Source organism: Ambystoma mexicanum, chromosome 1p, assembly GCF_040938575.1.
Source record: "Ambystoma mexicanum isolate Mex_15411 chromosome 1p, UKY_AmexF1_1, whole genome shotgun sequence".
NCBI classification, from domain to species: Eukaryota; Metazoa; Chordata; class Amphibia; order Caudata; family Ambystomatidae; genus Ambystoma; species Ambystoma mexicanum.
In genome coordinates, this window is record NC_090921.1 from 154,448,649 (window position 1) to 154,462,759 (window position 14,111).

Sequence of the window (14,111 nt, forward strand, 5' to 3'; positions counted from 1 at the left end):
GAAGGAGGTCCGCTAGGAAACATTAGGAGGGTATGGGCAGTTATAGAGAGCTATCTATGGGAAGGCATCTGTGTGGAATCTCAAGAGCACATCCGTAGGAAACAGCGGGAATGAGCATGAACAGGGATCCTCAATAGGAAACACATCCAAAGTAGAAACTGTAGCGATCTCAAGTGGTGTCTAATATTTGTAAGTGGCCTTGGGCAGTGGTAGGTATCTATAGGAACCTCTTCGAGTTTGGAGACTAGTAGAAACCCCATGGAAACCCGTAAAGGAAACCACACAATGGGTTGTGCGTCCGTAGGAGATGTTGTGGAAGGGCATGAGATTCTGATCTCAGGGAGAGGGCTTGTTTAAGAGAATTCTGGGAGCAAAGGGCATCGGTAGGAAACAGGAGGGTTAGGAACTTGTAGACATCATGGGGGCAGGTATCTGTAAGCAACATAAGAAGTAGCTGGGCACCTGTTGACCCCAGTAGTGAATGGGCAGGTGTAGACGATCTCTGGGGGTGATGCTTGCATGAAATAGAAGATGTATGAGCTTCTGTACAGTTCAAAAGGGGGGACACCTAGAGGAGACCTCAGCCACCTGATGGCTGAAAGATAGTAAGCAGCTGTAGTAGATTTCAAGGGGGACTCAGAACCTACGCCAGAGCTTGGGGGCTTTGCGGGCAGACACTTACTTAGGGAATAACAGAAGAAGAGTTTGGGCAACTGAAGAGGACCTCAGGAGATCCTGTGATACGCAGGAGGACGGAACTCTACAACAGTGTATGTCACAATGATTGTGCATCTGTAAGAGAGCCCAGAAGAGGTAGGACACCTGTGGGAGACCCAAGGAGAGGGTGGCCACCTATAGGAGTCCTCAATAGACTCAATAGAAGGTGGGAACCTGCCGGGGACCTGGTTGATGGGACTTCTGGCTGCAGTTTCAAGTTCTCTCCATCTCCCGTAGAACCCACAGTACCTCTTCCTTCAGATGTTTCCTGTGCCTGTGATGTTCTGGTGAGCCCTTCCGCAGCCTGCAGAGCTTTAGGGGTAATGCCATCCATGGCGGCAAGTCTGCAATTAGAAAAGACAACCATCAACATGAGTAGTGAGAAGAAGCTGAACAAACAGGCCACAAGGTGACAGGCTGCCAAAACCAACATGTGCAGGTTACAAGGAGGCACTCCTCCAAATAACAACAGTTACAGATCATAGGGAAGGTCCAAAAATAACATATAGTGTTCACTGGAAGCTAGAGCTCCAAACAGTGAAAATGAACACGGAAAGGTCTAGTGAACTTGTGTACCCAACACAAGCCCTTTAAGACGAGGTAGCAATACTTTGAGATGGATGGAGATGCATAATATACTTAAGCATCAATAATCAAACTGACTCAGGAAGTTGGCAAAGTGCATCTGTTCTACTATCAATTATCTAAAACAGTGAGTCACACAACGAACATCAACAAACTCGCTCAATCTTCTCACTCAATACAGTTCATAAAAAAAGCAGGTTATGTACTAAAAATTTGTCATCATTGACGTCAATCTGCGTGGCAAACTAAAAAAACCTACTTGGGAAAGTGATAGGCTTACAGGGAACATCTAGGTATACGTTCCATACTTGTCAGGGAAGGTGATTGGGTCTCTAACATCAGGTGGGGCAACTAAGCCCTCCTCTAGTGCAGGTTTCTACGGACGTCATCAAATACACAACGTCCCACTGGTTGTACAAACTATAGGGCTACCTATTAAGTGGCCCTCTATAATTGGTTGGCACCCTCGTACCCCTCTGTAATATTCCACACATGCAAGCAGCACGCAGGCTGGCGTCCAGGTGCTGGTTGGCGGTCATAACCATAGCTCCCCACCAATTAGCCTGTCATCTATCATCACTCTTGCTGTCTGCCAGTCAATTAAGGCTTTGAACTTGGCCTTGGAAATGTTCTCTGTGCTCGAGAATATGAGGGAGTAAAGGCATACTCTGTCTTTTAGTTTCAATACTGCTCATCCCAGTATCTATGTTCATCCATCCACGTGACTGCAGACCATGTTTTAGAGTCTTTCTGCAGTTAATATACTATTAAATGATGAACCTCTGATGTCTTCGATGTTCGTGCTCCTCACCTAAAACAGGAGTTTTGTTCTTTTCACACATTCTGTAACTACTGTGTGAACATTCAGGCCCACGGTGGCCTTGACTTCTTGTTACTGGGCCAACCAAGCTTTTCTTTGATTCACCTCTGTAATTCAATTGCTTTCCAAATGCAACACACTGAAAAAGCCTTTCTGCTCACAGGGTCCAGCTCTGCTAAAGTGTGTTGTGGAATCATCCGTAGTCCATGAATTCCTATGCATATACTTTGGCGCATTGCCGCAATCTATTCGCTACATAGCCGGCCTTTAAGAATACTTTGTCTACTTGCTTTACTGCATCTGTACAATTGTAAAATGACTTAATATCTTCTTCATTATTTCTGTAGCATGAGCATCTTCATCTCAAGTCCGAAATGTTGCTCATCTTTGACACCTCCTCTTTAGAGTGCCTATAGAGTGTCTGTAGTCTTCAACCTCTTGCTTCTTTTCTAGGCGCTTGAGCTTTGCTTTTCATGATGTCACTGATCTTCTCTTTTGCTCAGTTTTCACACTTCCTCCGTGATTTCATTCAAATGGCCATCATATTGTTGTGAATGCATGTATGCTTCCTCAATGGGAACCTTACTTCCAAGATTCTCTTCGGTATAGGTATTTTCACTGGTACTGCACTTGTCTCACACTCTGGCTCCAAAAATATAGGCAGCATGGGGGAGGAGCTTTGGGTGGGGGTACTTGGCTCCACCTCTACACTCCCCCCTCTGGGCGATTCATGGACCACTCTCTCATCAACCTTCACATCTAGACATCCCCATCTGAAGAAATGCTACTTTGGGACCCATATCTTTATGACATCATGCTGATTTCACATGCTCATCAGTACTACAGGACATAAGGATGCATTGTCCACTTGACTGCAGTAGATCCATTTCCCCACATACTTTCTGTGGTTCTTTGTGTAAAGGAACTTTGTTCCTTCAGGTGCACGGATGCTGGCTTTCACATAGTCTCTAATTTCTTCATCTGTCAGCTCTTTAGTTTTCCATCTTGATTGAACATCAATCGTGATCTTCATTCCTACAGCTTTCTTTGCAGTCTTCTTGCATTGTGAGATTATTATCCTGATCACACAAAATCCAAGCAATACCATCACAATCAGGGCTCCAAGGAACTTGAACATACCTGCCATCCATTGTGGAACCCATGAGAATATTGATCCAATGCAACTATCATCAGCAATGTCTTCCACTTCGTCTATCATCTGGACGTGTAACTTTGTCAGCATCGTTATGGCCTCCGTCAAGATTCCATTTTTGTCATTATGAGAAGGTATGAATTAAGTCTACTTAATGCATTAGACACTGAATATTTGTATTCGTATTACCCTGTAGGGAACCACTCACGAAATGTATTGGATAGGAACATTTAGCTCACACCCTGAAGATGGATTTTGAATCCGAAACGCGTTGGTTATTGCAAACATCAATAAGGAGCTATATGGTGTTGTGAATACTGGATGACTAATTACGAAATTCCAGTGTGAATGTTGTAAACATTGGAATTCAATTGTACAGATACTTTGAGAAATCTGTTGATTACCTATACGACTGTTTATATGTCTGTCTCTATTTATTTGAATTTGGCCCCTACCCCTTGGGGGGTGGGAGGGCTTACATAAAACTTTAGGTTTTACCTATTGATTCTGTTTCTTGAAAATAAAGATTAATGTGATTTTTCTTTTTATAATAACAAATATGACAACTATGTGACTTTGCCTAATTTAATATGCCTTGCATACACTTAAATTATGAGAGACTTTGAATGAATATCTTGGTCTGAATCCGAGTGTGCTTACGGTTCAGTAACTATACAAACTGATATAGGGATTATTGTCCCCCTAGAAGTGCAGTGTGGGCCACTGTGTAGCAAGACTTAACAAATGGGCTCCTGGTTGGAACCTATTCTGCCCAGGAGGGCTACTTATGGAAAAAGGATACACTTGAATAGGTCGGGATATTTGCTCGAGTACTCTCCTTTACCCTGTCACCCTATGTGTTTACGTAAAGAAGTCAATCCTTTGTACACAATTATGGAAAACTCTTGATTTTATATAAAGTTGCATAAATCAACATAAAATGAGGTACGAGAAATATAACATCAATCGGTTTTCAGCTGGTCATACAAGGAAAAAACAACACAAAGGTATACAAATTAAGTAATACAGTTGCTTGTGTGAAGGAAAGGGTATGAGTCCTTTACTGTCAATATCTAAAAAGACAGTATTGTACGGGGTGAACATTTGTGACAAAAAACAACCAAATGAGTAACAAAAACTCTTCTTTCGGGGGACATCGATGATACACTGCAGTTTGAAAAGTGCGTCTACACTGGGGTGTTTCAGCCGTCTATGTGGGCTTGCTATGCCTCATCTCTTACACGCCCTTCTTCAGGACGGGATGCTGTATGAATATGATGTTCGTGCTGTGGGGGCGGGGGGTGAGGGAGAGTATAATCAGGGGAGTGCTTGAGTTTACATTGTTGCATACTGAACTAATTATGAACTGTGTCATGTGGGTTAGACAGAGCACAGCTTACCTATGGGTAATTATGACCACAGGCACTTTGGTAGGGGTCCATTCTCATCTGTAAAGGTCCCCGTGGGATCCTGTTATCAAATAAACATGGGAGGAGCGACATTTCATTAATTACGTCTCCTTGCAATGAATTATTTATCAGTTAGCACCAGCCCGGGGCTGTGTGCAAGTTTCGGTGTAAAAATATAGTAATTGGGATTATCTTACCTCTAAATAGAGGCTTCGGTCTCTTCTGTGTGAAAAACAGTTGGCCTTGCCTTGCCAGGAGGAGGTGTCCTAGAGGGAGGGCATACAATTAATAAAGATGATCGGTTGTCTGTGTCCGTGTCTGTCACGGTATGTAAAATGTCAGGTCAATGCGCACCTGTGGGGCTGAGACGCTCGTGAGTAACGTGCGGCCCACGCGAAAGCTCCACAAGGAATGCTGAGTCACTCTGTGGGCGCGGAGACCTGAAGCACAGCGTTGCTAACGCCGTTGCTAGGTCTCCGTGCCTATTTATATGAGCGGCCATCTTGGAGTGGATGTGGATGCCGAGTCTGAATGGAAAAGGGGCTAGTGGCCTCCAGAGGGTCCAAATGACTGATGAAAACAATTTAGGACATTGTCCTAATGTATTCCAGTATTGTAATGCCTATTGGGTGTTTAAGTGTATATTCTGTTGTCATGGCAACCATACGGCAAACATGTTTTATTGTACAGGTCGTGTCATTTAGATATGATGGCATCTTTGCCATGGCTGCTTCCAACTCGTAATGAGGCCCTTTGTCTACTTGCGTTACTGCATCTGTACAATTGTAAAATGACTTCATATCTTCTTCATTATTTCTGTAGCATGAACATCTTCATTTCGAGCCTGAAATGTTGCGCATCTTTGACACCTCCACTTTAGAGTGCCTATAGAATGTCCATAGTCTTTAACCTCTTGTTTCTTCCTTAGGTGCGCCAGCTCTGCTTTTCATGATGTCACGGATCTTCTCTTTTTCTCAGTTTTCACACTTACTCCGGGATTTCATTAAAACGGCTATCATATTGTCGTGAATGCATGTATGCCTTCCTCAATGGGAACCTTACTTCTAAGATTCTCTTCGGTATAGGTATTTTCACTGGTATGGCACATGTCTCACACTCTGGCTCCCAACATATAGGCAGCATAGGGGAGGAGCTTTGGGTGGGGGTACTTGGCTCCACCTCTACACTAGTGAACACGATCTCCGAAAACGAACCCACAGATCACAGGGAGCAGGCATCCAAGTACCAACAAATACATGGAATAATTACAGCCTGAGTGCTAAAAGACATGCACAGGAGAGAAAGGGCACAGCCAAGGAGTGAAAGCAAGATAAATTAAGAGAGACACTTCAACAGGAACCAGAGTTTCAAACATCAAGACACAGAAGTCAGAGTGGGCCAAAGCTCCAAAATCAAACAAGTACTGGGATAAAAGAAAGTCATGCAATGTCATGGGTAGTCAAGAGATAGTACCAGGAGTATGGCATAAGCCATTCCTCAAGCTTTCATCAAAGACACTGATGCTGGAGACTTACATTATGTTTTGAAAGGAGGCCATACCCCTATGAGATTAGCAATCTATGCTGTGTGCATAGAATAGGGCAGTGACGTAACCAAAGAGTGGCTTACAAGTGAGTGGAAAGTAGAAGCTAGGAACAGCTCCGTACAAAGATAAATGTGCAGTCATATGTAAGGGCACAATGGAGACAATGACTGAGGGCTAGGTAATAGCAAATGGTTTTGTAAGTAAGACTACACATTAAAGTAACAAAAAAGGCAGGTGGTTAATGGTGCTTCTCTGTTTCTCGCCTCATTGAGAGCCATTGTTTTAACTTTGTCATCATTGGAGAGCTCTCAAAAGTTTGATCAAACAGAAATTTCCATCGGGGGCAATTTATGCATGGTATGTTGGTTTCTAAAAAAATGGGCCTTTGCTCCTGGACTGGTCTGCATATATCTGGGTCTATTGGACTGGTAGAAAAGATAATCCGGGACATGAAAATCTCTGCATCATCAATCTAGAGGAGCATTTGAAAAACCCATACCTGACAACTGGTGGATGTCACATAACTGGATCCTAACCACAAAGGCATTTTAGGGATTGTAAACTTCATGACAAATATATAGGTACTCCCTCTTTTTTTTTGAAAATTGGTTTTATTGATTTTTAAAGGGGATATTACAGTTTTCAATACAAACATAGTAACGTAACCATGACCAGTTCTTGGGTACATCGTCTGCATCAACAGGGGCAGTGTGAGGGGGGTGCCAGTTTTACCTCCTTTTGTTGTTACTTGGTGGATGTCCATTCGTGGTTGTCAGTGGCCTCCAGGCTGTCCAGTATCCGTCATTGAGTACACCCTTGAAAAGGCAACCAGAGGGTCAAGATGGGTTTAGTGTTCGGTGCCTGTGAGGCGTTCATACGTCTGTATTTCCTAGAACCATGCATCTTCTTTCTTAGTGGACCTTTAGTGTGCCATTTGTTGGCTCTGGCCTTTTTCTGCTCTGAGTTGATTCCTCTTCATGAGCCCCCAGTAGATCGGCAATACAGCACCGAATATCCTTTTCAGAGATCAGTTTTACGGCGTTGCCATCCCACTCGAAGGTAAGCGAGAAGGTGTATCCCCAGCAGTATCGCACATCCTTTTCTTTTAGCATTTCGGTGAGTGGAAGACATTTTCTCTTCATTGCCAGTGTGAGGGAGGATAGGACCTGATAGATGGAGACGCTTGCCAAGCCCAGCATGACTTGCGGGGTGTGTCTAGCCTTTTCCATTATGGTGTGTAGAGTTCTCTTCAGGTCTAACTCAGTCTCGCCTTCATTTTCCGGGATACCAAAAATGTGTATATTATTGCGCCGTTCCCTATTTTCTAAGTCATCAATCTTTAGGCCAAATTTTTCCTCTCTGGCTTCGAGTTCGGCAATGCGTACGTCCATTTGGGTTTCTAAGGTGTTCAGGGATGACTGATTGTGCTCAACTTCTTCTATTCTATCCTATTTTGTCAATCCTCTGAGTGATTTTATGGATCTTGCCACCAATATCTGCTCTCATACCCCTCATCTCAGCGAGGATGTCGGCGACATCCGCTTCGGTGGAGGCTGCTTTGGATTTCTGCAACGTCATTGTCGCGGCTCCAGGTGAGCGATAGTTGTCTTTTGATGGTGAGAACTGGTATGCGGCCAATCTCTCTTTGATGTTCATATGTCAGGTTTTGGAGTAATTAAGCAAGGGGTCCCTCTTGGGGTATGAATAAAGGATGAGTAATAAAGTCCGTCCCTGACGCTACGACCGCCTGGTTAGATGTGACTCGCCAGTTAAAGGGTGTCGTTTGCTTGAAGAGCCCGGAGTGTTGTGGGGACAGGGCTTATGCTGGTCATTGATTCCTCAGAGGGCACACACCCTGCATTATAAGGGCCCATCCTGCGGAGTGGTAGAGGGAATTGTAGATGAAGTAGTGGATTTGAGAAGGGCACACGCCCCGCAGTGCAGGGGCCCAGCTCTCAATGTGGTGAGCAGTCTGTTCCCTGTGGGGTGGGCTCCAGACTCGCCAATGGTGCCCAGCTTGATGTGGGTTCCGGTCTGCTATTCACTTCCAGTCTTGCGGGTTGCTGGCCTTTCTGAGCTTTCATCTATCATGTCCTTCCTGCTGATGGCGCACATACCACTTTGGCCCAGGAGCGCTTTCTGTATCGCCACTGGCAGCGGGCCTTAGGGCGCAAACGGGGAGCGTTCGCCCAGTGGTGCTGTCTCCGCCTGCAGTCCCAGGGGGTCTGTACGGCACAGGCTCCTCACTTTCACCTCGGCCTCCCGTGAGCCCTAGAGGTGGGGAGGTAGTGGGGGCCCCCGTGGTCGTCACCCCCCAGACCGGATCTGGGCAACCTGGGGGTGTTACCTGAAGCATTTGTTTGGTGGGGCTGGTCCCACCAGTGGAGTGGAGCCCTGGGCCATGTGAGGTGCGCAGGCCAGGCCCGGGGAGCGCTGTCCTATGATGATGAGTCTGCGCGTGACCGCCCTCCAAGGTGGGACCAAGCTGGTGCCCCCGCGCCGCGGGTGTGAGCAACTCATGCCGGGGGTTCCACTGAGCTCTATGTCCCGGGTGTGCAGGCGGGTCCAGGATGCGGCGTATGGAGGAGGCGCTCTGAAGCGGAGGGGCTGCCGCAGGGAGCAGGCGTCAGAAAATGGGTGAGGCAGCGAAATCATGAAAGCCACATTGAATGCCTGGGACGAGCAAACGCGGAAAGGAAACATAACCATGACAACCTCCCCATTCACACCGATTTGCAGGAACCCACAGTTCCCACCGGGACTAGAACACGGGGCCTTCGAAAAATGGGAAGAGGCAGGGTGCTGGAAAATCGGGGAAATGTTCCAGGACAATGAAATAAGATCTTACGCAGAATGCAAGACCATGTGGAACTTAACGAGTGCGGACAGGTACAAATATGAACAGCTCAGACACTGGCTAACGACGCCGGAGATGATCCAAGCGGCGACCAGGGAACTGACCAGTTTTGAGAAATTCCTCCTTACCAACACAGGAGATAAGAAGCTAGTCTCCACACTGTACAACTTCATAAACAAGCAGGAAGAAGGTGTAAAATGGGCATACATGAAAAAATGGGAAAAAACTCTGGGGGAAGAAACTACGAACCACCAATGGCAGGCGCTTTGGGCTGACATCCCTTAACTAACAAAAGCAGCCCAGACCAGGGAAATGTGGATACAAATAGTCACACAATGGCACTACACACCGGAGAGGCTCAACAGCATGTAACCAAATAGGTCAAACCGATGCTGGAGGGGCTGCACTGAACCAGGCACCTGGAGGCACATCTGGTGGGACTGTCACAGGGTCAAGGGTTTCTGGACAAAATTGATCTCAGAAATAAAAAATATATTCCCAGAGGCGGATCTGATAGGGGAGAAGGTGTGTCTGTGCGGAATGCAAGACCAACAAATCAGGAAATACACCAAGGCGCAACGGAGAAGTTTCATGGGCCTGGTCATTGCGGCTTGGGCCACAATAGCACAGAGTTGGAAGAAGCAAGACCCACCACTGATCTACACATGGCTAGAAAAGGTCTGGTCGCAAATGACAATTAGAAAAATCATGCATAACCTTCAGGGAACACAGGACTCCTTCATGAAAGAATGGGGGGGGGGTGCTAGAATACTTGCAATCAGACTTCATGGTGCAATGGTGCCCTCATAATATTAAAATAACGGACATATTCACCTCATAGATACTTCTTCCGGAAGGGGGGTCGGAAAGGGAGAGGGGAGGTGGGACGTTCGGGGGAATGTTGGTATTTTGTGATTGGTTTATATTGTGAAAACAATCAAAATAAGTAAAAAAAAAAAAAGAAAATGGGTGAGGCGTCCTGCAATGGGGATCTCGGATGTTGAAGGTGAATGAGGTGGTGCTTTCCACAGGTACCACCTCGCTCAGTCCGCTCCCTCCCTGGGCCAGCTATGGGTGCCTGTAGGTGTCTGAGGAGTCCTGACTGCCGCGGGTTGCAGTGGTGCAGAACGCGGCCAGGCGCCTGTCGTCCGTGGAGAGTGCTCCTTGTGCTGGGCAGCAGGATGGTAGGGGGGTTTGGTCCTCCGGGGCCGCAAACGTGCTGATGTGGGCCAGACATGCCGCTCATGGGCAGGGTGTTAGAAGCATATCACTCTCGCGCGGCGGGAAGCGGCAGCGCCAAGCTCCGTTTTAATTTCGGCTGCGCAGGATTCCTGCCCGACTTCACAAGTCCATAACTCAATGAAATCACCTCTGTTTTTCGTCGGGTTTTCTCTCGGGATGTCCAGGGGACCTTAAGGCATCACTTCCAGGCAATCACCTATGCGGGGGGGGGGGGGCATTAGTGGGGTCTCAAACCACTTTGGTGGACCTCGGTGCAGAGCTCACGTGGAGGAGCTTCCATCCGTGCGCCCCCTGGTGGCCAGTCTGGTACTCCCTCTTTTGTGTCAAATTGCACGGTTTGTGAATTGAAAAATCCAATTAAGTTTCATTTTAGTATTTTAAAATAAGTAAACGACTCTATAAAACCCTGCACGGACGAGGAAACAAACATTAGCCTCAATAGATTAAATTTTAGGAATTCAATACATATATTTACAAGGCCTCACGACAAAAAAACCACCCATCGTAAAATATATTGGGCTTCACCACGAGTTGGGCGGTAGCCCTTGAATGCGTCAGTAACGCTAGTACTGCCGCATTTAAGGGTTGGCCCAATCAAGAGTTTGGTCCTGCCAGGACGCATTCACTGCCAACTCTGAGCGGAGATGGCATTTTCGCCACTAATAGCACCCCCACCCAATGAAGAATGGGGATTTACTGCTACTACTACTCACGATTCGGCCCTAATAGCGCCAGACCGAGCAGCGGTAATGCTATTTGCGTTAGTGGTTTCCCGGGGCAATTACCGACGGGATACCACCAACCTCGTGATGAGACCCATTGTCTCATTATTAAATAGCCTCAATAGTAAAACATTGTTCTGTGTTTAGAGGCAGCACTTAAACATGGATTTGATCCCAAGCACCACATAGAAGCCCATCCAGCAAGTTCTGGGAGGATAGTTTCCCTGACTTGTTTGATGATTTGTCAGCTTTCATACAGGACATGTCTTGAACTGGGCGAGTTCACAAGGACTTGAATTTAATTAGCCATGTGCGCTGAGGGGATTTAAGTTTGCAACCCATATTTAATTAGATGTGAGAGTGGATTGTGGTGACCTGGTATGAGGAGTCTGACTAACCAAAGGCATGTTTGTTGCTACAAACCTTTATTTAACAAAAAAGAATACAATCCTATCTATCCCTAAAACTAGAGGTGGTTTTCCTACCTCAACAAAAGTAAAACGTGGACCAGTCTGTTGTGTCAAAAGAAAAGGTACCGTTTTACTAGTCAAAACCCCTATTCTATCCCTGTCACTTGACCACAAACCACTAAGCTAAATGAAGAGTTCTTCCTAGGAGAATGACTCCCTTCTCCTGGATAGAAGTCTTTCAAAGTTCGGGTTTCACAAAGTTCCACTATTCCCGGGACTAGTTTACATCCAGTTTTTAACAGGCTTTTCTTGAGTCACTTCAATTTTAGATTCTTCATCAATTCTTTATGTTTTCTCCACGGATTTTGTATTATCTCCACTTGAAACCTTTCTGTCGATTTGCCCCCACAGGGACTAGGGAGAGGGTCCCCAAGTCCTTCTTGACTCTTCAATACCACAGTCTTATGGAACTGACCTGGGAGTAGCCACCAAAATGATCTGCTTCTCTTGTCTTCTTGTTTCACTTTCTCAAGCTTTTCCAGCCTGCTCCCAGACTTATTATTGTTCCTGTTACCTTCTCTTGGGGAACTCTTCAGCGGTTTTGCCTGGGGTCACAGGTTCGTTCTTTCTCTTTCTTCTTCTGTTTTTCTTTCGCCCGCTTGACTTAGCGGCCAGTTACTGTTGGCGGTCTGGGCGCAAATTACAGAGCAGGGGGTGCACCCGTTACAGGTCACGCAACCACCACAGTTCCTCGTACTTCCCATGCAATCGCCTAGGCGGATCCACAGTAGGCTAGTGTTGGCATTCTCAGCGTAGTTCTTAGACCACACTGTCCACCCAGCACTGGTCATGCCAAAACCACAATGACTCTCTGCTTCAGGGTTGTCGGCTCCCAGCCTACTGACGAGATGCTTTGCTGGCGTCTCTTGGTTCGTTCTCATCACTCCAAAACGCTGCTTCAATACAGCCTTCAAATGCCCTGTTTCAAACTCCCAGGCTTTTTAGCGGCCTCCTAGCTCGCATCTCCTTCCAGATGTCACTCTCCTTGTCCTTCTTTACTGTTCAGCTTAAGTAGCTGCGACGGCCCCATGTAACATTATTTTGATTGTCAACAGCTGGTGGAACCCTCTTCAAGCTTGACTGTAGCCTTCTTTGGTTCTTCTTTATCACCCATAGGGGGACTATCGGTTAGCAGCCTCACGGGGCTCCTCTCTGGGGAGAAGTGAGGCCTTCGGTAGGATCGTCACAGAATTCAGTACTGATTGAACTATGCAGTTAAAAGGAATATGCATGTTCTAAATGCTGTAGGTGCTTGTGGAAATGGGGCAACCTTTCTTGGTAATTTCTTACCAAAACAAATATCTGAGATATCAGTATGGAAGATGTGAAGTTCAGCTCCAGAACAGCCTATGTAATCAAACGCAGAAGCAACCGCTGAAAGGATCTGAGAAAAGATGATCCGACAATAGTTTGGAGTTTCAACTACTTTCTTTATTGAGAAAAGCAAATTATAATAGTGGGGTGTGATGGCAATGTATGTATTTTGTTCACCTAAAGGAAAACAAATAAGGCTCTGTTTGTCTTAAATAGGGGTGCTTCTCCCTCTCAACATCCTCCTTCCCCTTAAGTGTGCTTTTCAACAAGTAGTGGCCAGTGTTATATTTGAAATCAAAGGTCCGTCTCAACAAGGTTTCAGGTTCAAGCCTCTAGCTTATAGTCTGCAATTTGGTGGACTACATTTGGTCGATTCAACCAAATTACATGGCTTGTAGTTATGGTTAACTCGGCTTTCCTATTGGAAGAGCAGTTTTTAGGTGGCTTCCAACTTTGGAGCCATTCAATGAATCTGCACAAAACTTTGCAAAGGAAATATACACTCAACTCTAAATTTGTTTGGAAAGTTTGCTGCAGGTCTGTCAAGGGGGCAAAGTTGTAAGGGGTCCCAAAGTTTTTGAAACTTGGATAGACATGAAAAGAAAAAAACATTTGAGCGCGGCTACAATCCAAACCGCTGGACGGATTTGTATCAAACTTACACGGTGAGTTTGGCCTGTTCCCGAAAGTGTGCTTTTGCAAATATGTTAATCTGTCCTATAGATTTTTTTTAAATGCTCCAAAAGTAGGTAAAGAAAATTAGTGATATCTCAGTTTGGTCTGCGGACTCACTTCCTGATTTGGTGTCTGCTGAGGCCTCTGACAACAGGGAGCCGCGTAACTTTATCGCGCATCGTACGCAGTCGCCGATTGGTGAATTCAGAAACATGAGGTGCGTCAAAACCTTTGAAACAGACCCCATGTTGGATTAGCAAACTGTGCCCGTAGTCCACGAACATTGGGGTAAACACATACTCAGAACACAACATTACCCTTGTCAAACCAATTAAATAAATCTCTGTGGAGGTGAGTAGTGATGAGGATGGGATGGAGTATGTCCAGAAAAAGCCAATAATGCTGTGATGTTGCGAACTGGACAAATGTACGAGGACATGCATGCATATATGTGGTTTACAGGGTCAACGAAGAGCAGCTTCTGGACGACATAACTTTTGCGCTGTGCAACAAAACTGCACGAAATTTTGCAATGAAAATATAGAGCCAACTTTCAATGGTTTTTAAATGTTGTGTTGTTTTGGAAACAGGGAGCAAAATT

General features: G+C 45.7%; 1 protein-coding gene across 4 annotated transcripts in view; it reads right to left on the bottom strand.

Moving 5' to 3' along the window:
- The window catches only part of LOC138567454 (protein phosphatase inhibitor 2-like), a 2,745,435-nt gene that overhangs the window by 1,220,043 nt on the left and 1,511,281 nt on the right, over positions 1-14,111 (bottom strand). For all 4 annotated transcript variants that reach the window (XM_069645683.1, XM_069645676.1, XM_069645667.1 and 1 more), the window contains one exon: positions 967-1,061. In XM_069645683.1, the coding sequence (XP_069501784.1) occupies positions 967-1,061 (95 nt within the window). The remainder of the gene's footprint in view (positions 1-966; positions 1,062-14,111) is intronic.